This window comes from Nilaparvata lugens, chromosome 3 (genome assembly GCF_014356525.2).
Source record: "Nilaparvata lugens isolate BPH chromosome 3, ASM1435652v1, whole genome shotgun sequence".
NCBI classification, from domain to species: domain Eukaryota; kingdom Metazoa; phylum Arthropoda; class Insecta; order Hemiptera; family Delphacidae; genus Nilaparvata; species Nilaparvata lugens.
The window spans coordinates 54861269-54883423 of record NC_052506.1 but is presented as its reverse complement, the minus strand read 5'-3'; the positions used below and the strand labels follow the sequence as shown (position 1 = coordinate 54883423).

Genomic DNA, 22155 nt, shown 5'->3' with positions numbered 1-22155 from the left:
CTCCATTATTTCGTCTGTTTTTCCTCCTCTTTGGTGACAATGTTACCCTCAGCTGGTGCTGAAAACTCAATGACATACATTGTCTTCGAAGTGATGTCAAGGAGGACAACATCAGGCTTTGTGGCTCTTAAAAGCCTGGTGGTAGAGAATGAGTAATTCCAATAAATTCGGCACCTCTCATCCCCCACAACAGATTCAATCTCCCCTGGGGCATAAGGCAGCACTGGTGTTTTGTCGATACCATATGAGTGTCTAAGATGGTAATAGAGAACTCGCAGAGCAGCATTATGTCGATGGATGTAGCCTGCAGTTGCATGCACAGAACAAGAAGACAGGATGTGCATGATCGTCTCTGGTGCTCTATGACACACCCTGCAACTGATATCAGGAACATCCATGTGCATTACTCTGCTGCGGTATGACAATGTGTTGATGACACCATCTTGACATGCCAGTATGAAACCCTCAGTCTCAGATTTCAGGGCTGCTGACTTCAGAAAAGCAAAAGTCAGTGGCTTGGACAAGCCTTGCTCCTCAACATGCCTGTAGAAAACACCATGCAAGGACTTGTCCTTATGTTGCTGCAACAGGAGTCTGGACTCAGCAGTCTTTATTCTAGCCCTGAGCTGATTAGGCTCATGCTCCTCCTCCCGATCAGTGCGAAAATCGAGACCAAGGGTATCTGCCGCATGCTGTGCTGCCTTATATAGGAAGGCCCCAACCCCTGCAACTTCATGGTCATGAACCAGCTGCATAAGGGGATCAGAGCATCTTTGTATGCTGCAGGCAAACTGTAAGGCCACCCTGTTGTGCAGATTCTCCAAACCAAGTAGACCTCTGCCCCCTTCATGCCTTGGCAGGTATATTCGGGCAACAGAAGAGCGGGGATGTAAACTTCTCTCCATGTGCATCCTTTTTCGGGTTTCCCTGTCCAGGTCCTGGAGCTCATTCCGATTCCACTTAACCACTCCAAAAGAGTAGGTGAGAACCGGCACAGCGAGCATGTTGGTGGCTTCAACTTTATTCTTACCAGATAACTCAGATGACCAGAGCCTCCTGAGTCTCCTCTTATACTCACTGCAGAGAGCCATCTTTATTTTTACAGCATCCTGAGCTTGATTCTGATCAAATCCCAGATACTGGTATGACTCTCCAGCTCTCAGGGCTCTTATTATGCTTCCATCAATAAGCTCCATTTCCTGCACCAGGCCCTGTAACCTTCCTTTCAGGAGATGTGTTACTGCACACTTGTCCAACCCGAAAGACATGCCAATATCATTTGAATATCGCTGCACCACACCTACAGCCAACTGGAGGTCAGATTTGCTAGCTGCATAAATCTTCAAGTCATCCATATAGAAAAGGTGGCTCACTTTATGGATCCTGTTTCCTGGTGTGCCACAGCAATAGCCCTTTGTTTTCTTCAGGGCAGCAGACAATGGCAGCAGTGAAATGCAGAATAGAAGAGGGCTCAATGAATCTCCTTGGAAGACACCTCTCCTATAAGTTACCACTCTAGTTGACACCATTCTCTGCTGTGATCTGACCTCAAAACGGGTTTTCCACAGGGCAAACAGATCTTCCAGGCATCTCACTATGCTTGGAGGCACAGAAAGGCATTGTAATAAGTGCACTATTAGCTGGTGTGATGTGGTATCAAATGCCTTCCTGTAATCAATCCAGGCCATGGACAGGTTACGTTTATATTGAACTGAATCTTGCATAATGCATCTATCAGCAATCAAATTTTCTTTGCAGCCCGCCATGTTCCTTTTACTGCCCCGCTGCTCAAAACACTGCTGCCATACTGGCTGAATGTGCTGCAATATTCGATCACTTATGATCCTTGTAAGGATCTTGTAGCAGACATTCAGGCAGGTGATTGGTCTATAATTGCCTGGGTTGGACAAATCACCCTTTTTGGGTAGGAGGATCGTTCTTCCCTCCACCAGCCAACCTGGGATGGGGTGATGTTCACACAAATAATTGGTGAATATCCGTGCCAAGTGACGATGGGTACAAGGCAGATGTTTCCACCAGTACCCACTAATACCATCAGGGCCTGGTGAGGCGAAGTTCCTTAAGCCTCTAATCACTCCTCTCACCTCCTCCTCAGTTACTGGTGCACAATCCTCCCTCTCATTCCGTATGGATCTGCACATGTCAGCAAAGGCCCCCAAGGCAGGAGTCTCCTTATTTAGCAGAGGCTGAACCTCATAGATTGACCCCCAGAAAGCTTCAATCTCCTCTACAGCAGGTAGTGCATTGTTTGCTTCTACAGGTTTTTGTCCCTCCAACAGTCTTGAAGGGTTGAGGCTGAATGTAGCATTATCATCAACCCCTCTAACTCTCTTTTTCAAGGACTGTTGAGCAATTTTCAGTGCCTGTATCCTGTCTATACAATGTTGTTTGATAGTGAGAAGTACTCTCACATTCAAAGTGTGATGCTGTTGTCTTATCTTATGAGCTATCCTCCTTATTCTTGGGGTAAATACTCTTCCTGCTTTCAAGAAGTCAATCACACTTTGAACTCTGGATGCCTGCTGTCTAGCTGTCGTTATTTTCTTTAGAAGCTGTTCCATCCTCTTCCTGGCTTTGAATATGAAGCCACCATCTTTAGGCTTTGGCCTAGTTCTGGAAAGAACTATTTGATAGACAGCTTCATTCAACGTGAGGATATCCACATTGTCCGGGAGTCTCTCCATGAGGCCTTGATCCAACTGAGCCAGTTCTTGTGGCTTCAGATTGAGTTTTAGGTTGGTGTTCTTCCTCCTAGCACTCAAATCTGCTTCTAAATGGGGCTCAATGATTCCAGTTCTGGGCTGTTCTTCCACCTGATCTCCTGGCGGTGTCAACTCATTAATCTCCTCATTTCCAACAACTGGTTTCACTGCTGTGTACCCACTTTTCCGCAAATAGGATACATAGTCTTTCAGTTTTTGTGCAGAGAATTGCAGATCTGGATGCTTTTGCAACCAGCTTCTTTGCAAACGTGCCATATATCCTCTTCGCCTAGGAGAACTACCCTCGAGGCATATAAGCAAATCATTCCGAAGGTCATCCGTCCACACAAAGCGTTGCTGTTGTTCCTGATCTAATCCGGTTTGGGATCCTATCCTGGCCTCTCCACCTGATCCCTGACTGCTATCCGACTGCAGCCGATGGTCAGAGGCTCTTCTACTGTTGTTACTTGTAACAGCATTATGTCGGAAGTAAGGGTTGTTAACCCCTACCCCCCTATTGTCGCAGTTGATACTTCAGGTATTCTCAATATCCTCTGAACACCCTACTACCTGGGACGCAACGGTGTCAGTTGCCAGCCAGTCTACATCAATGATGATTATTATTATTATTATATTTCGAACAGCTTACATTCATTATCATTTGCCTGTTTTTCTACTAAATTGATTATAGTTTCGGTATCCTAACATTAAGTACAGTAGAAAAGCCAATTATGCAACTGCGATTATTCGTATCGCTCTTGGAAAAAAGTACGTTAAATTTCAGCTGATTACCGCAAACTTAAGATAATATTTTTATTGTTCAAGACCATTAACACTTTTTTGTAAGCAAAATACAATTTATAGTGTAAAGTATTCAACCGAAGTAAATATATATAAATATATTTATATTTTATGAATTATTTCAATAGGGCTACTTGAATGTGTATAGAAATTATTAGTTTTCTCTTTATACTTTTTTATATAAACACAACTAGTTTTGAGCGCTTAGGCCATTTTTATTTTAGCACTTAAATATTTTATACTTTTTTATATAAACACAACTAGTTTCGAGCGCTCAAGCCATTTTCATTTTAGCACTTGAAAATGGCATGAGTGCTCGAAACTAGTTGTGTTTATAAAAAGTATAAAGAGGGTACTACTAATTTCTATAATTTTTTTATAAATTTCCCGTTTTCTTTATTTTGAAAAGTCCAATTATCCGAATATTTCATCAACCGAATGGTGTCCAGTCTCAATTAATTCGGATAATTGGAGTTCTACTGTATCTTCGCGCTGAAGGAGATTTGTCTTTAATGATTTCTTCAGTGGATTTTGTATTTTTCAGATCTTGAACAAATAAGGAGAGATATCAGATCTAGACTGTGGTTCTCTTACAGAAAGGGGTTTGTGCCTATAGGAGACACAGGTCTCACTTCGGACAAAGGGTGGGGATGCATGCTGAGGTGTGGTCAGATGCTCATTGCTCAAGCACTATTATTTTTACACTTGGGTGAGTAGATGGCTTCTTGTGAAAGTTTTGACAAACTCAATCAATCATTATAGTTTTATTGAGCAAAATTTTTACATTGGAGGTCCCACTAAACCCGAAGGTTTTTCAGTAGGTGCCTATATAAGTATACCGTACATAGTAAATTATAGAATCGTACATTGCAAAGAAACAAAATTAACAAATTTGATAAGAGGAAGAGAAAAAAATTTTTGCATGCAAAGGGAAGTTGGGAAGTAAGAAGAGGATGTAAAGGAAGGATCGTGGTGAGGAAGGTAAACTTATCTAGGAACTAGAATAATAAAATTTAAGAAAAGAAATTAGATAAACCACTCAAGTAAAAGAAAAATATCAATCAAATCAAATCATAAATCATGAAAAATGAGTATTCACTATTTATGAAAACAAAAGTTATAATAAACATACATGGGGGGAAAAATTGAGAAATGAAAGTTGAATTTCAAGAAATAATTGTAAGTAGTCGCCCTGGCGGCGGTAGTGACTCAATAAAATTAATGTACCTGCAAAATCTCTGCTAGCTATTTCTTTATATGAGGTTATTGTTATTTATTACATAGATAAGAACATCACTTTTTGAATAATCACGAATATTCAGAGGCAATTTATTAAATAATTTAGGAAGTATGTAGAGGAGTGATCTTTTTCCATATATATTTCTAAATCGAGGTAACTGATATATAACTGGTGATCTTAAATTGTAAGGATATGGAGGAGCAAAGGATCTGTATTGAATATTATTTTTGAAAAATATTATTTTTTTGTAAATATAGAAGTTCTTTGGAGTTAGGGTATGGTAAAAAATTGTACATTAGAAAGATTATTTAAGTTGATAAGAGGCAATCGAGATGTTATGCACTTCAGGGTTCTTAATTGAATTCTTTCTACTCTGAGCAACAAATAGTCAGCTGCACAGCCCCATGAATCTATACCATACCTAATGATAGACTCTACGAGAGATTTATAAATTAGGTGAAGACAGTCGACCGGAATAGTTTTATGCATGTAAAATATTTTTGCGCTTAATGCTTGAAGTTTTTTCGAGATGTAGTTGATGTGTGGATGCCATCTCATTCTACTGTCAACTATCACACCTAGGTATCGGGTATCGTCAACTTGGGTTAGTGATGGGCAACTACAAGTTTGAAGTCATTTAGAAAGACAGAGGCAGTCATGACTGATAATTTTTGGAGTTTCATTACATCTCATATGTGGTGATTTAAGATGCATTAAAACTGTTTTTTCTTATTAATGACTAAATTTCTGTCATGTGACCACCTAAGAATCCTATTATAGTCAGATTGCAACAGTTGCTCTGCAACTTTAAGATTTTTATGCACAACAATTAAAGCTGTGTCATCAGCATACATAAAAATGTCACCATTTCTGATTATGCTTGAAATTGAGTTTACATATATATTGTAGAAGACAGGCCCCAAGATACTACCCTGTGGGACACCAATATCGTTGTTTTTGAATAATTCGCTTTGATTGTTCCCCAGCTCAACCAGAAAGAATCTGTCACTCAGGTAACTTTCAAACAACTTTAGAACATTTCCTGTGATTCCAATGTCATGAAGCTCATCCAGAAGAATATTATGCTTCAGAGTATCAAAGGCATTCGAGTAATCTATGAATATTGCTAAAACATGAAATCTATCATTCAAAAAATTATTTATTTTGTGGGTAAAATTTAAAAGAAGTGCTTCTGCAGATTTCCCTTTTTGAACATTTGACAGGATACTATCATCAGATAGGTATTGATTTAAATGGATTGATAAGCTTCTTTCAATATCAATTTCAATTTGATAATCTTTCGAATATCTTCTCAGGCACTGATAATTTAGCTATTGGCCTGAAATTCTCAAGGTCATCTCGAGCACCAGTTTTAAAAATTGGTCTAACAATGGCTATTTTTAAAAAGTCTGGGAATATGCCTTTAGAAATCGATAGATTCATAATTTGACAAAGAGGATTTACCATATGCTCTTTCAGGGCTTGCAAATCTGAAACACCAATATCATCAAAGCCTGGAGACTTATTTGCGCTCATATTATTGATAATTTGAATAATATCATCATTACTAGCATATTTAAGGTTGAATTTATGCTCAGATGGCACATGGGCTGAGTCGTCAAGGATCAAGGGACATAAATGTGTAGTTTTCCTTATATTTGTAATAAAGGAAGTAGCAAAAGCTGAACAGACCTCGGTGACTGGGATTTTATTCGCAAAATCATTTAAGATTCGGTAATGAATCTTCGGAGGTTCTTCCCAAAATGCCATTAATGCACTTCCATTTTAGTTTTATATTATTTTGAGAGTCTTGAAAATGTTTAATTATATAATCTCTTTTAGTTTTTATGACTTCTTTATTAAGTTTGTTTCTATAGTTACGATATTCATCTCTGAAAATGATATTAGAGGGTCTGTCTCTTATTTTAAGTTTGTTGAAAAGTTCTTCTGACATCCAGTTATTTTTCAAGTTGGAATTTGCTTTTTTAAAGGAAATTTCTTTTTTACATTGATTAGTTGCCTTTTCAAAATTGAACCTAATCTTATCATGAGGGGTATTCACAATGTTGGAGTTAGCTGGCTAAGTCGAGCTATTCGCTAACTCCAGCTATTTTCTAAGTCTGTGTTAACTCAATGCTATAGTGGTACGTTAGAAAAACATTATCAGACGAGATAGCAGGTAGCGCAGGTTTGAGTCCACAACTCTGTTAAAACGGCAACCATTATGTTTATCTTACTTTTTCAAACTAACTTTGAGTTACACAAATTATCCGCTTGGATCGCTACTGCAATTAGCTAATGGCAGATGGTTTTAGATGGGGCGTTCACAATCCAGAGTTATCAAATAGCACTTTAGCTGGCTAAAACAACTTTTGAATACCCCTATAAATTAAGTTGGGGAGGAAAGTAAATCACAGCTTTTCCACTCACTTTCAATAAATTTATCCGTTTCGTTTTATTTACTAGTAGTTCTGTGAACAGTAGACCTCACGCAGTATTCTCATCCACAAGTACCTGATTGAAACTATAGACCTTATGGAAATACAGCAATAGACTGGCTTCTCCACACATCTGTGTAATCACTTGTCAGCTGATTTATGATGAATAATTCTATAGTCTGATTTTTACTCTAATATGGCGTATGAAGGAGGCTCCTTTTTCCTTTTATATTATCCTTGAAATGCTAAATTTCCAAAAACCTTGTATATACGTCGACGCGCAATTAAAAAAGGAACATACCTGTCAAATTTCATGAAAATCTATTGCCGCGTTTCGCCGTAAATGCGCTACATATAAACATTTAAACATTAAGAGAAATGCCAAACCGTCGACTTGAATCTTAGACCTCACTTCGCTCGGTCAATTACAACTTTTCTAAGCTCTTCTTCCTTTTCCTTCTCCACTGAAAAGCTATTGTAAATTTTACAACTAATAACATAATGGTCTGAAATTTTCAATTTAATCACTCCGGTAGAAGAACTAAGATTTTTTGTAAATCTCAAGAATAAGTGATCAATACACGTCTGTGTGAGAATATCCAGCCTTAGTTCCTCTCTAGTGACAATAGAAACACCTTTTTTAGACCCATACGACAGAAGCATAGACTCGTACAGCTGTACAGATTTATTGTCCAATTCAGAGATTAATTTTCTAGATCTGTGATAAAGTTGTTTTTTATTAGTACTGTGAGGTCTATAGAGGCTTATTATATCAATATGTAAATCTTTAAATTTTATGTTCAGAAAATATAATTTAGATTTTCTACGTTACTAGTAACTGATTTTTGAATGCAGAAAATATCTGCTTTGATAAAAGCTGCAAGGCCGTGTTGGAATCTATTTGAACTAGGCTACATTTATAAAGGGATTTGTAGCCAGTGATCTGAAAAAGACTACTTATCTCATCGGGAATATTAATTTCAGATAACAAGATAACATCAATGTTAGCATTCCTGATGGCCAAGGTTAGTTCGTCGAAATTCTGTCTCAAAGACCTGATATTGAGATAAATAAGTTTTAATGGAGAGTTGGCCTGTCTCGATAAATTGAAAGGAGGCGAACAATCGCTCTTATCAGTAAGCCAGCTATCAATTGTCAGAAATAATTTGCAAGGCAGAATGGTTTCTTCAACATTAAAGTCTTCCTCAACCATAGTTTTCAGAAATTATTGTCAGTAATAAATTATTATCTTTCTTATTATTGAAAAAACGAAAAAATTGAACTATTATTATTGAGAAAAAGAAAAGTTAATATGGTATAGTAAATAATTAGTATTTGACTTAACATCTAATTTTAATGACAGGAGCTGAATAAAATAAAATTTGCAATGAATGTCATTATACTATAGTCCAATCAAATCATTAGCCTAAATAATGTTTTCCAAATCTGATAAACATATCATGCGCAAAATATTCGCCTTCTCTTCTTTTCTTACAAGGATTTTTCCTTGCGATGTCCAAACATATTTGTAATCCAGGAGTCAGCTTTACGTTTTACTTGCATTAAACAGTTTTTTATTATAAGGTGTCAGATTTTCATTGAAGAAGATCATATTATCCGAAGGATTTCCTAGCACTTTATTTGTAAGTTTTGCAGCACGGCCCTTAGTGAGCCAATTGGAACGGGTTATTTTTGAGACGAATTGTACTATTAGTACAGGCTGTATTTCGTTTGATTTTCCGGCAGTTTGATTTTTGGCTTTGCGAAAAGGAAGTCTATGAACCGCACTAATATTACACTTGAAAATATAAGTCAATTCTTTCAGCTATCAATCTCAAATCCTCCATCGGAGATCCCTCAGATACTTCAAGACAGTGAATTTCTAAATTATTTAATCTGCCGTATTGATCAAGTTCATTCATTTGTGTCTCCATATCGTTGATAATAGCGTCCTTTTGGGAGAGTTGTGTTTTTAGGTTCAAAATATCAGTAGTCAGTTTCTTATTTTCATTACGCATCTCTTTAATTTCAGTCAGTAACTGATCATACTTTGTGGATATGAAGTCCTGACTTGACTGAACAGCAGTGACGACGGATTCAATGTTTGCAACTTTAGAGTTAAGTGACTGTAGAAGTTTTATCATTTCTGGTCCATTAAGATTATCAATAACAGGGTCGGGGAATGGTGAAGAGTTACCTGAAGTTGCTTCAGAACTCTTGCAGACATAGAAACACCGCCACTTCTTCCGTTCTTCTTCCGACATTCTACGATAGGTTGTCTCCTTCAAGCTACATCCGAAATGATACTTGTTTTCACATCCAGAACATATAACAAAATCACCTGAAGCTGGTAATGAACTATTACAATAATTACACTGCGCCATCTCTAATTCACTTTATAAATGTAAACAAAATAAAACTTTGGTTATTACAGAGCAGAATAACAGTTCAACTTTTCTTATCGGAGTTCCTTAGATAAACAACCGTTCGCCTCGAGCGACTGATTACGACTTCAAATTATTTTTAACATTCATCGATATTTTTACAGTTTTCCTAGTTTTCCATCTAAAGCCTGTTTTAAAACTATTTGATCACAAGAGTGATACAAAAGTGAACTGTCTATAGACTAGAAAATTTATCCTATACCTGAAGCAAGCCGTGTTTTGTACATCTGTTTTAGTGCAGCCTATTACATTACTGACTGGCATGCTGCAAGAGATCTACTCACTTAAGGTCCAATTCCTAAGCTGTAACTGCGCGACAACTGTACCAACGGCTGTAGTCTTTTGAAAAATAGTAGTCTCCATAAGAATTGGTATTCGTTGTCTGTCTTAAGGTCCTTAATTCTGTCTTAATTCCTAAGCGACGATTATATGCATGCGGCCATAGCAGCGGAATTGGTCCTTAACATAGCAGAAATTCATCGAAAAACAAGACTGAACAGATTAATAATAATGAATGTGGTTTGTGGTAGGTCGAGACTGGGTGTGGAGTCCAGGGACGAGAGACCGCACCTACTTGAAGATCCTGCGCATGTTCGAAGACAGGAGAACGGCTCCCTACTCCATCCACCAGATCGCGCTGACCGGCGCCTCCGAGGGAAAGGAGGTCGGCGAATGGTTCGGCCCCAACACCGTCGCACAGGTTCTCAGGCAAGTATTGTAGATAATGGATTTTGTAGTTGGCAATGCTTTATTAAATATTTATTTTATCAAATTCAATAGGTTTTTTAATACAGTCTCATAGTATTGTATCAAAGAATCACTCGTCAAATCTCCAATTGCCGTATTCAAATCTTGAATCTATGAGTTATCAAATTCAATAGGTTTTTTAATACGGACTCAAAGTATTGTATCAAAGAATCGCTTGTCAAATCTTCAACTGCTGTATTCAAATCTTGAGTCTATGAGTTTTTCAATTGGATTAATGGTCTTAATATCGGGTTTGAAAGTTTTTTACACATACGAAAGACGTATTTAACAGATCCAGTAATTGAAATATTATGCTAATTGAGTTAATTTCATTTCATTTTATAGTATCAGCTGCCTAACTTTAAAATGGATATATGTATTTATCAATTATTTAAAGCGTTAAGGATATAATTCTATGGTTACGTTTCTTGTTGCATCTCATATTGAGCCTAGAATTCGTCATTAGACGGAGCATATATTATGTCCAGCAGTTCTTTTTTAATTTCTACTCTTATGTTTTCAATAAAATTCCATTTGATCGCTTTTTACACCATCTTATTTCATTTTTTTGTGATCATCTCTTCGCTGTAAGTTTATAGAAAACGAACAGCGCCAAGTTGAAGGATTATAAGTGAGATTCCCTTTGTAACTCAAGTTGTTGGGCTCCTTCCTTTGAATTCCTGTAGTTACATGCATAATTTTGGGCCGCCAGCTTGGCAATGGTAACCAAAATTTTCATACAGTCAATGAAGAAATTAACGGAATGAAACTGTAAAATCCCTAGGGTGCATGACGTTTTTGATACTTTGTGGGTTGATCCTATTTTCTATGATAATGATTCTTATATATTGACGTTAGAAATTGCTCAAGTTGAATTATAAATAATTATTTCCTAAATCCAATTGCAGGAAACTCTCTGCATATGATGAGTGGAGCTCTTTAGTTATTCACGTGGCATTGGACAACACGTTGGTTATCAATGAAATCCGTAAGTATTATGGTTTGAATTTTGAACTATTTTCCTACGTTCTGTAGAAATTATTTCTCATTTTGAAGTTTTCAAATGTATTCATTCATTAACAATCAAGATACAATATAACAATACAAATATTTACATGCAAATAAAATAACAGCAATATTCTGTTGAAAGGCTCTCCAACTAGGGTTATCCATGTACTATGAAACCTTCAATCTTCTTAGAGGGTAAAAAAGGTATCTGGAAAAGTGAAGAGATCAATCCATCAGTGTACATGTTATTTCTTTGCAGACTTGAAAATTGTGGGTAGATGATAGTTATGATAGGATGGGATGAAGATAGGTAATGTCTCATCATGGGAAAAACTATAGGACCAGGTGGTAGAAAAAAATTGAAAGACTAGAGGATGAGGATTTACCAAGGATTACAGAATACAGAAGTATCTGCAAGCAAGCACACAAACCAGAAGAGTATTCTTATCTTAGTAATGGCTTCTCATAGATAGATAAAATAATTGCTCTTAATCCAAGTTAAGTTATTTATTAGTTTATATTTACATTCATGTTTTAAAGTTTGGAAAAGTCGACTGATACCGTAACTAGCATGCTTTTTACTAACTGATCAAACTAGGATACGTCAGTTTATTTGCTTGTTTCAACATGATAGTTACTCGCTTTAAAGTGTAGCCTACTTGCACGTTTATTTCACCATAAATATTTGTAGCCTGAATAAAATAGCATAACTATCTAGACTTCTATAAATACGTATTTTATGCTAACAGACTTGAACATTTTTCAGTTTTAACAGTATTCTGAATATAATTAAAAAATAGTGTTCATTTCAATTTCAGGTGAGTCATGTAGTGGAAGTTCAAGTGACAGTAGAGGTGCTAGGTCGAGAGGTGGTTATTGGAAGCCCTTACTGTTAGTTATTCCTCTGCGTTTAGGAATTAGTGAGATAAATCCAGTTTATGTACAGGGTCTCAAGGTAAGATTTTTAATTTATTCATCTACTGTATAGTACATTGAATCACAAGTAATACAATGATTAAAACATTTTTTATTCATTTCTCTTATATCATATCACATGACAGTCTTGTTGGCAATTTTTCAATTTTATTAGGAGAGACTATAGCTATAGACTCAAATTTGATTAGGAATATTGATGAGGAATATTCGTTGGCTGGTATTTTGAATAACATGGAATGTAAAAAAAGATTTGTACATTATTTTAGTATACTGATATGCAGTTTGTAATAATTTTAGCATGAAACATATATTTCATAATTATATTGATCAAATGTCTGGTTAAGGTATTGAATTTAGTTGCTTTAATGACTACTCTATATGCTTCCTCATCTAAGCTTAGACCTTCTAACCTATATCAAAAGTAAGTTTTTACTTACTTGTCAAATGTCTGGTTAAGGTATTGAATTTAGTTGCTTTAATGACTACTCTATATGCTTCCTCATCTAAGCTTAGACCTTCTAACCTTTTTCAAAAGTAAGTTTTTACTTTTCTTGCCCTATACCATATGTAAGGAAAGTAGCCTATTGCTTTCCGAAAAAATTAAGGTACCCCAATTTGTACTTTTCTATACGTTTCACGGTCCCCTCAGTCCAAAAAAGTGTTTTTTGGGTATGTGTGTGTGTGTGTGTGTGTGTGTGTGTGTGTGTGTTGTGTGTGTGTGTGTGTGTGTGTGTGTGTGTGTGTGTGTGAAAACGGTTTTTCACTGTAAGGAGCGACTCCAAACAAGCATTTTAGAGTTCTGCTCATACAAATTGATATCGCTTCTCATGTCAACATACTATTGTACAGACTATTCTTGTACTGTACTTGAAAAATGTACACTCGGAAGCCAAGTTAAATTAATGAGAAAATACTATTTCTTCCTATTATAATGTCTATTCATTTGATACAGTTTCTTCATTACTCTCTCTTTATTTCGAAAAATAAAATCATGTGAACTTTGTTACAGACATGTTTCACATTCAAGCAGTCATTGGGAGTTATAGGAGGAAAACCAAATCATGCGTTATACTTTGTAGGTTGTGTAGGTGAGTTGAAAATAATATTTACTCTTCCAATACTTACTAAAGGTAGGCGCACACAAATTGTCATCGGACGGACGAATAGATTTAATGCATTGTTTTCAATTGGAGTTCGCATACCTATCCGCATCGTATAGGTATGCGCACTCCAATTAAAAACAATGTATCAAATCTAATCGTCCAATCCGTCCGATGCGTGCCGTCCGTCCGATGATGATATGTGTGCGCCTACCTTAATAAATAAGTTTTAAATTATATTGTAATGAAGATGATTGAAAAATTCTATACTAGTACGTTCGAGTGACAAAAGAGACAAGTCAATTTATTAAAAACTACTGTGCGTTTCAGTTTATCCATAAGCTATCATGCAATGAGATAATGTAAATGTAAACAATCCAACAGTCTAAAAATTATACGTACTGAACTTGTCCTACAGTGAGATTCACTTGACTGTCAGCATTGGTTGAATGGGAAGGATTGATGTAATTTATGAGGAATACTGACGACAGTTTCTCACAATGAGTGATCTATTTTAGTCATGTTACCCTATTTTAAGTGTGTGCTGATTCATTTCCAATTGAGTAAAATTTTGTTTTGTTGCACAAAGTTGATAGCCCTACTCAATCGTTATAAACACGACAGTAAGAGCTCAATATCCTTGAGCTGTGTAACATTCTGTGTGAATTCCAATCGTCTCATGAATAGAATGTCTTTTGCCATGCAACATAAATACTTTGGTAGAAAGAGTCAAGCGTATATAACTTGAATGGGTGGACATGTCGTGCATATTCATCAATAATCTACAGTGACTGAATGAATTAAAAAGTTTTTATTTTTGTCAAAAAAACATTTGAAATTCAAATTATAAATATTTTTTTATAGAATAGTTCTCATCACCTAGAAACGAGTCTGTGTATGAGGAGGGTCGTGTACAATATAAATCAATTTGCGTAACACTCAGCACTTGAGAAAAATGTCTGTTTATAAATTAAAACTACTTATTCGGCTATAATCAGGCTCTAGAGTACCATACATTAAGTAAACAACTTATGTGTTAATAAATTATGTTGTGAGCAGATCAGTATAATAATTTATTATGAATTTTCATATGTTATCCAGCAGAACAGGAGAAGAATGTGAGAGGGAAATTTTGAAAATTCTAGAATGAGGTGGAGGAGAACAATAATTGACACTAATTAATATTGGTGACCTAATTAACAGGTTGTTGGCTGGCCTCATGTCCAAGGCTGAGCAGCCACCTCCAAAACAGCGGGGGTAAAGACAGCAATGCTGGCCCCTGCTGGTGCAACATTAACCAGGGAAGGCAACCGTAAAGAGTTGAATGAATCTAGGTGTTGGATGAGTCTGGCAATCTGAATTTCCATTTGTAATCTATTTCAAGTCGGATAGTTGTTTTCAATAAATTGCAAGACATTTTATATTAAGAACGGGCAAATCTTGAAACATAATGTTTGTGGGATATCTTGCACTCTTCTCAAGGATTTTTTTCATAATAGCCTTCTGTGAGACAGAAATAAGATTCAAGATGAACAACCCCATGCTAGGATGCCATATTCCAGGAGAGATTGAACATACACATTATATACGGTTCTGCACTGAGCCACAGTCAACACCTGACAAATGTGACCGAATGCGTAGAGTATAACTATTTTTTGCATAATATAACAACTATACATTTCCTTTAAAATTGAATTTACGTTTTATAAATTACACTAAAAACTGGGTAACAGGACTAGAACATCACCCTGTTTTAGACGTCGGTGAAATGGAACAAGTTGTAACTCACATCTAGTCAAAAAGTCCATCAAATTCCACTATTTACATAATTCGTAATAAAAAATATCCAATTCCTGTTTCTTTTTTTAAAATTATTATTTGTTCGAATAGTATTCGATCGAATTGAGTTTATTATGCGTATAATAAGATTTATTATTTATAAGCTTTATTATCTACAATAAGTATTGTATTATATTCCGTTTTCTAGCACTGATAAAATTATTTTTCATCCAGCTACTATCTAAAGTGCTTACTTTACTCCCTGGAACATGATACTTAAGTGTCACTTTTTCGCTCTCGGGAGAAAAAAACAGGAAAACTCCCTAGAGCGTAAAAGTAACTCCATTTAAATAACATGGGAAGCATCTCTATTTTAAAAACGTGCATTTGAAATGAATTAGAAGGTCTAAGCTCAGATGAGGAAGCATATTAGCCCAGTCAATGAAGGTTCAAAAAAGCAATTTCGAACCGAAAATTAAATAAAAGCTTAATTTCTCACCATCGATAGAACCCTCCCAGAGGGTCATTCTCCCAAAAGTCCCAAGAAATCCCCCTGGAGCTTTCCCCCTTAGCCAACCTCAAAGTTGAAAAATGCAGGTAATCACGGAAAAACAATTATCTCTATAACAATTGATCGGAAAGAGTTCTATTATATGTCATTCGATTCGTTACATTATGGACTACAATATCAGATCTCTTCATTTTTTCAATAAAACGAGCAGTTTTCTTGATAAAATAATATACAGTATATGTAAAAATTTAGGAGGGTAGCGAATTTATTTTTTTTGTTTTCTCCGATTAACTTCGAAGCAAGTGATTTAAAAGGAAAATGAGTCTTATAATTAATGTAGCCACTTCCATTGCGAATCTATTGATGTATATTGTTACGTATTTGCGATTTGATTTGACGCCTTGGAAGGGGAAACAGCCGACGCGGTACAGCGCGGCTGACTCTCTTCGCCATAGTAAACAGTAAACAGGAAATCAATTATCTCTGTAACCATTAATCGGAAAAAAGATCTATCATATGTCATTCGATTGATTACATTTTTGACTACTATACAATATTAGTCGTATTCATTTCTCAAAACAAACAGATTCCTTGATAAAATAATATTTATGATAAAATTTAGGGGTTTTTCGATTTGATTTTTTTTGTTTTCTCCGATTAACTTTGAAGCAAATAATTTTAAAGAAAAATGAGCCAAATAATTAATGTCGGCAATTTCATTGCAAATCCATTGATGTGTATTGGTATGTATTTGCGATTCGATTTGACGCTGTGGAAGGGGGGAAGCAGCCGATACGGCGCGGCACGGGTTACTCTCTTCATCATAGTAAACAGTAATATACCTAGTAGGCCTACTGCTTTCTAAGTTGCATCTCATTTACACTATGGCGCTCGAAACAGTCAAATTCGTCTATTGTTTTGACATGCGCTGAAACTAAATTTTCACTTTTTAATTCTCTAAATTCTAAATATTATAATTTTCGAGATTTAACCAAGTTGATTACAGCAATTCAGCTGTCATTGCTGGTTCAGGAAATCGATATTTTCTAAGTGAATTAATTATTATAATGCCACTATTACAATACAGTCATCATTATTGATGTCTATCATCATTTTTGATTGAAATGTGATAATTAACTCATCATTTTGCTGTTATATATGTGCTTAATCATGCATTCTATGACAGACAAAGATATTGTTTGCAACCGATAAGATATTCATACTATTACATAATATGATAAATATTTATATAAATGTGTGTATGATCATAAATCTATGTTACAATTCAACGTAAGTTATGAATGTCAAGAACAGAGATAAATTATAGATTACAATAGTGAATAATAAAACAAAATAAAATCTTATAGCACCCTTTATTTAAAAAAAACTTTAAAATAGTTTAACAACTAGTTTCGGTGATATTACAGCATCGTCAGGTTATAAAAAAAATTCAATAAATGTTTACTAATTAATACAAAACGAACATATATGCTTAATTTCATATTATTAATTTATTTCTGGTTAAAGTTATGAGATTTAAATTTTGAATTTATATTTTAAAATTTTATTTATTCACTTTGAATTTTATCAAAAATAGGACTATTTAAGTCAAATTGGATTATAAATAATTATTAAATTATTCCTATTCAATTTTGTAGTTTTATAGTTATAAAATTCTTCTTTTACATTCAATTTATTAATTTTTCATTACCAATGCTCAATATTTTCATATTAGAATTTATATTGATATAATTATGATTATTTTCAATTAAAAAATTATTTAATATGAATAATTTAATAAATATAATCCAATTTGACTTAAATAATCCTATTTTTGATAAAATTAAAAGCGAATAAATAAAACTAAAAATTTTATAAATTCAAAATTTAAATTTCATAACTTTAACCAGAAATAAATTAATCATATATGAAATTGAGCATATGTTCGTTTTGTATTAATTTCATAGTAAACATAATTTTTTAAATTTTATTATTTATTTTATAACCTGACGAAACTCACTATTAAACTACGAAAACTATTTAATATCACCGAAACTAGTTGTTAAACTATTTTAAAGTTTTTTTTTTAATAAAGGGTGCTATAAGATTTTATTTTGTTTTATTAATTAAATTGTAGCCCATGTCAATAAGTGTTTTTATTACAATAGTGTTAACAGTGGCAATTTCCTAAAAAATCATAGCGTGCAGTGTTTGCTGTTTTCCACAGTTAATATTCTCCAAGCCAAGTTGATAATATACCAACAGTTAAGACAAAATATACATGACGGCTGAGGCATAAAACTTATACATTGGGCTTGTTGAGTTGAAACTTTCTATGATTCTCTCTGTAAAAGTAGCTTATCTTCCGTTCTTACTAGTTGAATCTACATATCTAAACAAGTATATTCTAAAGATGAAAGCCATGCAAACATACAAATTAAGGAAGAGTAAGCATTTATAAGAAGTAGAAAAATCATGAAAGTGTTTTACATTCTACTCTCGTAATCACAAGTTGAACAAGTAGGATAAAAAATTGAATATTCAATTTATTGAAAACCAAATGTACAGTCTATTGAAGATGGAAAGTTCGTAAAGAATCATGAACCAAGTACAAAGTAGCCTATACCGTATTGGATGAATTGAAAGATGATTCATCATATTCTATTATTTGTTAACACATCAATGCCTCAACTCCACTCATCTTGTCATTCATTATATAAGGGCCTCAACGAACTTTATAATAATGGAAGTAAAGCATGAGCAGAATCATACTGGAATAAAATTACAAGGTTGGCAGAAGCTATTCTTGATGTCGATTAATGTTGATTTATATTGGTTTTGTATCAGGCACCAAAAGAATAGACCAATTTTCATTTATATGTTGAAGCATTCAAATTAAATCTATTGAGCATGATTTCTTATGACTTGGCATTCACAGATTTAGAATAAGATGAAGAAGTTGGACACATCATAATCTATAAACTTCATTGAAGATCATCAATATCTAAAACTAGAGTTATCAAATTGTGATACGTCTGACTCGTATTGAGAAGGCACACTTCAAATTAATAAATTCTGTGAGCATACAACGAAAGCCTGATTTTTATCATCAGCGTAGTTAAATCAAGAAAATTATAATATTCTATAGAGTATTGAAAAGTGAAAATCTAGATTCAGAACATGTCAAAACAATAGACAAAATTGATTGTTTCAAGCGCCAAAGTGTAAATACGATGCAATGTAGAAAGCAGTACTATTACTGTTTACTATGGTGAAGGGAGTCAGCCGCGTCGGCTGCTTTCCTTTCCACAGTGTCAAATTGAATCACAAATACATAACAATACACATCAATGGATTTGCAATGAAAAATTGATAATTTGCCGACATTAATAATTTGGCTCATTTTTCTTTAAAATTATTTGCTTCAAAGTTAATCGAAGAAAACAAAAAATCAAATCGAAAAACCCCTAAATTTTTTCATATATATTATTTTACCAAGGAAACTGTTTGTTTTATTGAGAAAATGAATACGACTAATATTGTAGTCAATAATGTAACGAATCAAATGACATGATAGATCTTTCCCCGATTAATGGTTACAGAGATAATTGATTTCCTGTTTACTGTTTACTATGGAGAAGAGAGTCAGCCGCGCTGTACCTCGCCGGCTGTTTTTTGCCCTTCCACGGCGTCAAATCAAATCGCAAATACGTAACAATATGCATCAATGGATTCACAATGGAAGTGGCTACATTAATTATAAGACTCATTTTTCTTTTAAATCACTTGCTTCGAAGTTAATCGGAGAAAACAAAAAATTAAATCGCAACCCCCCCCCCTAAATTTTGACATATATATTATTTTATCAAGAAAACTGCTCGTTTTATTGAAAAAATGAAGAGATCTGATATTGTAGTCTATAATGTAACGAATCGAATGACATATAATAGAACTCTTTCCGATCAATGGTTATAGAGATAATTGTTTTTCCGTGATTACCTGCATTTTTCAACTTTGAGGTTGGCTAAGGGGGAAAGCTCCAGGGGGTTTTCTTGGGACTTTTGGGAGAATGACCCTCTGGGAGGGTTCTATCGATGGTGAGAGATTTAGCTTTTATTTAATTTCCGGATCGAAAAAACCTTTATTGACTGGGTTATATGGAGTAGTCATTAAACCAACTAAATTCAATACCTCAACCAGGCATTTGTTCAATATATGAAATTTATGTTTGTATGCTAAAATTATTACAAACTTCATATCACTATACTAAACAAATGTATACATTTTTTTTATTCCATGTTATTCAAAATACCATCCAACGAATATTCCTCATTAACTAATCAAATTTGAAACGGGAACTTCATCATAGCTGTATTTGTTGCGGCCATTGTTGTTACAAATTTTGCCGACAGATAGTGCATGGCGCTGTCGGCGGAGACAAGGTCTATAAATGCAGGTCATGACACAATCTCGTGATGCATTGCAAAATCGCCATTTTATGGGGTTCTAGTTCACCAATTTTCAAATTTATCAGCTGTTATCATTATAGATTGAAAATCATGATGTGTTATTTTGTTATATTGTTCAAGGGATATTGCTTGGCTTTGAATTATAAAATAAATTCTTCCGACAAAACAGAATAATAATATTTCGATTCCAACTAGGAACTGAATTGTTGATTTTCAGATTTAATAAATTTGATAGGCCATAAATCTGGTTCTGAACATAACGAACACAACTAAAAAAATCATCAAATTCGATTGAGAACTTCAAACTGTTTTTGAGGTAAACCTCAAAGGTGTCCCAATGCCTTATGAATCATAACAAGATACAAGAATAAGAACAATTTTTATAATGAAAAATGAATATTATTGAACCATTTATTATTAGAAGTTCATTATAAAAAATCGAAAACATGAATTTACATATTATCTGAACCAGAATATTGTTTTTAAAAAGCATAATGCATGATTTCGTTAAGAGCAGATTGGAATTTCAAATGTACCACCATTAAGACCCCACATAATGGCCGCTCCATAAGGAACACGAGTGTCATGACCTGTATTTTATAGACCTTGGGCGGAGAACTGTGATTACAAGCCAGCTGTTTCTGTTTACTTTTTAGATTATGTTGTAACACATTGTTTGGTCAAAAACGTTTCTAAAAATCATTTTATTTGCAGTTTTTATAAAAATGTAGATGGAGAAAAATGTTGTGTTTATCACGAGTGAAAAATGTTTTTTCTCCCTCAGGAAAATCGTTGCCCTCGGCTTCGCCTCGAGCTTCAAACTTTTCCCTCAGGGAGAAAAAACAGTACTTTTCACTCTAGATATACAAATAATAACTATTTCTCCCTCAGGGAAATTGACGCCCTCGGCTTTGCCTCGGGCTTCAAACTTTTTCTTCAGGGAGAAATAGTGGTACTTTTCACTCTAGATATACAAATAACTATTAATAAAATTAGTAGAATTGATGGTGATGTGAAATCTCTCCATAACTAAAAATCTCTCCATAAAATTCACTAAATTTTTAGTGAAATTTGACAATATCTTTGTTTTCTTATTAAAATAACTATTAATGTTTTGCAAATATTTAGCTCTTTCATGGCAATAAACATTTTTTTTTGTTGCAATTAAATGTTTTTCAAACATTAAATCCTATTATAAACTTACATTTTATATTCAGTATTGAAATGTGAAATGTTATGTCTTTTTTTTGTTGCAATTAAACGTTTTTCAAACATTAAATCCTATTAAAAACTTACATTTTATATTCAGTAGTGAAATGTGAAGTTTTATGTCTTAAAAAATTGTTTGTATGGAATTTCCAAAATGTTATAGTTTGTTTTTTCTATGAAAACCAATAATTGATAATTTGTTTGTGTTGAATAGGAAACGATGTTATATTTTTGGACCCACACACCACTCAACAAATTGGCTCGATAAACAACAAAGATGAAGACAGCGAAAAGAAGTTGGACTGCTCGTACCACTGCCAGCAAGCCAGCCGCCTTCACATACTCAACATGGATCCTTCGGTCGCTGTCAGCTTCTTCTGTCGCAACGAAACGGAATTCGACCAGCTGTGCCAGCAGATCAGAGACCACCTGGTCGTGCCCGAGAAACAGCCTCTGTTCGAGATCTGCGACAACAGGCAGGAGAAGTGGACTCCGCAGGAGGACACGGCGCAGGAGGCACTCGGTGCTGCAGCTTCCACCTGTAAGCTAGGTCTAGTCTATTCCATTTCAATTCATTTTTTTCAACCTTCGATCTCATATTGCTAACAGAAGACACGCTTTAGGAGGGCCATGTTTACAGAAATTAAGAGTGTCTCTCCCACACCAAACACTCTGTGATCGCGGCGCGCATAAATCGTCAATAATTATTGTTGCCAAGTTATGGGCACAGAAATGTATTTGCAGTAGACA

General features: G+C 34.7%; 1 protein-coding gene across 4 annotated transcripts in view; it reads left to right on the top strand.

Moving 5' to 3' along the window:
- The window catches only part of LOC111063063 (cysteine protease ATG4B), a 29810-nt gene that overhangs the window by 5408 nt on the left and 2247 nt on the right, over positions 1–22155 (top strand). For 2 of the 4 annotated variants that reach the window (XM_039424065.1, XM_039424066.1), the window contains exons 3-8: positions 4069–4233; positions 10177–10354; positions 11302–11381; positions 12220–12356; positions 13347–13425; positions 21620–21946. In XM_039424065.1, the coding sequence (XP_039279999.1) occupies positions 4069–4233; positions 10177–10354; positions 11302–11381; positions 12220–12356; positions 13347–13425; positions 21620–21946 (966 nt within the window). Of the gene's footprint in view, positions 1–4068; positions 4234–10176; positions 10355–11301; positions 11382–12219; positions 12357–13346; positions 13426–21619; positions 21956–22155 lie in introns of all 4 variants that reach the window. The other 2 variants (XM_039424063.1, XM_039424064.1) reach the window with 1 other exon arrangement.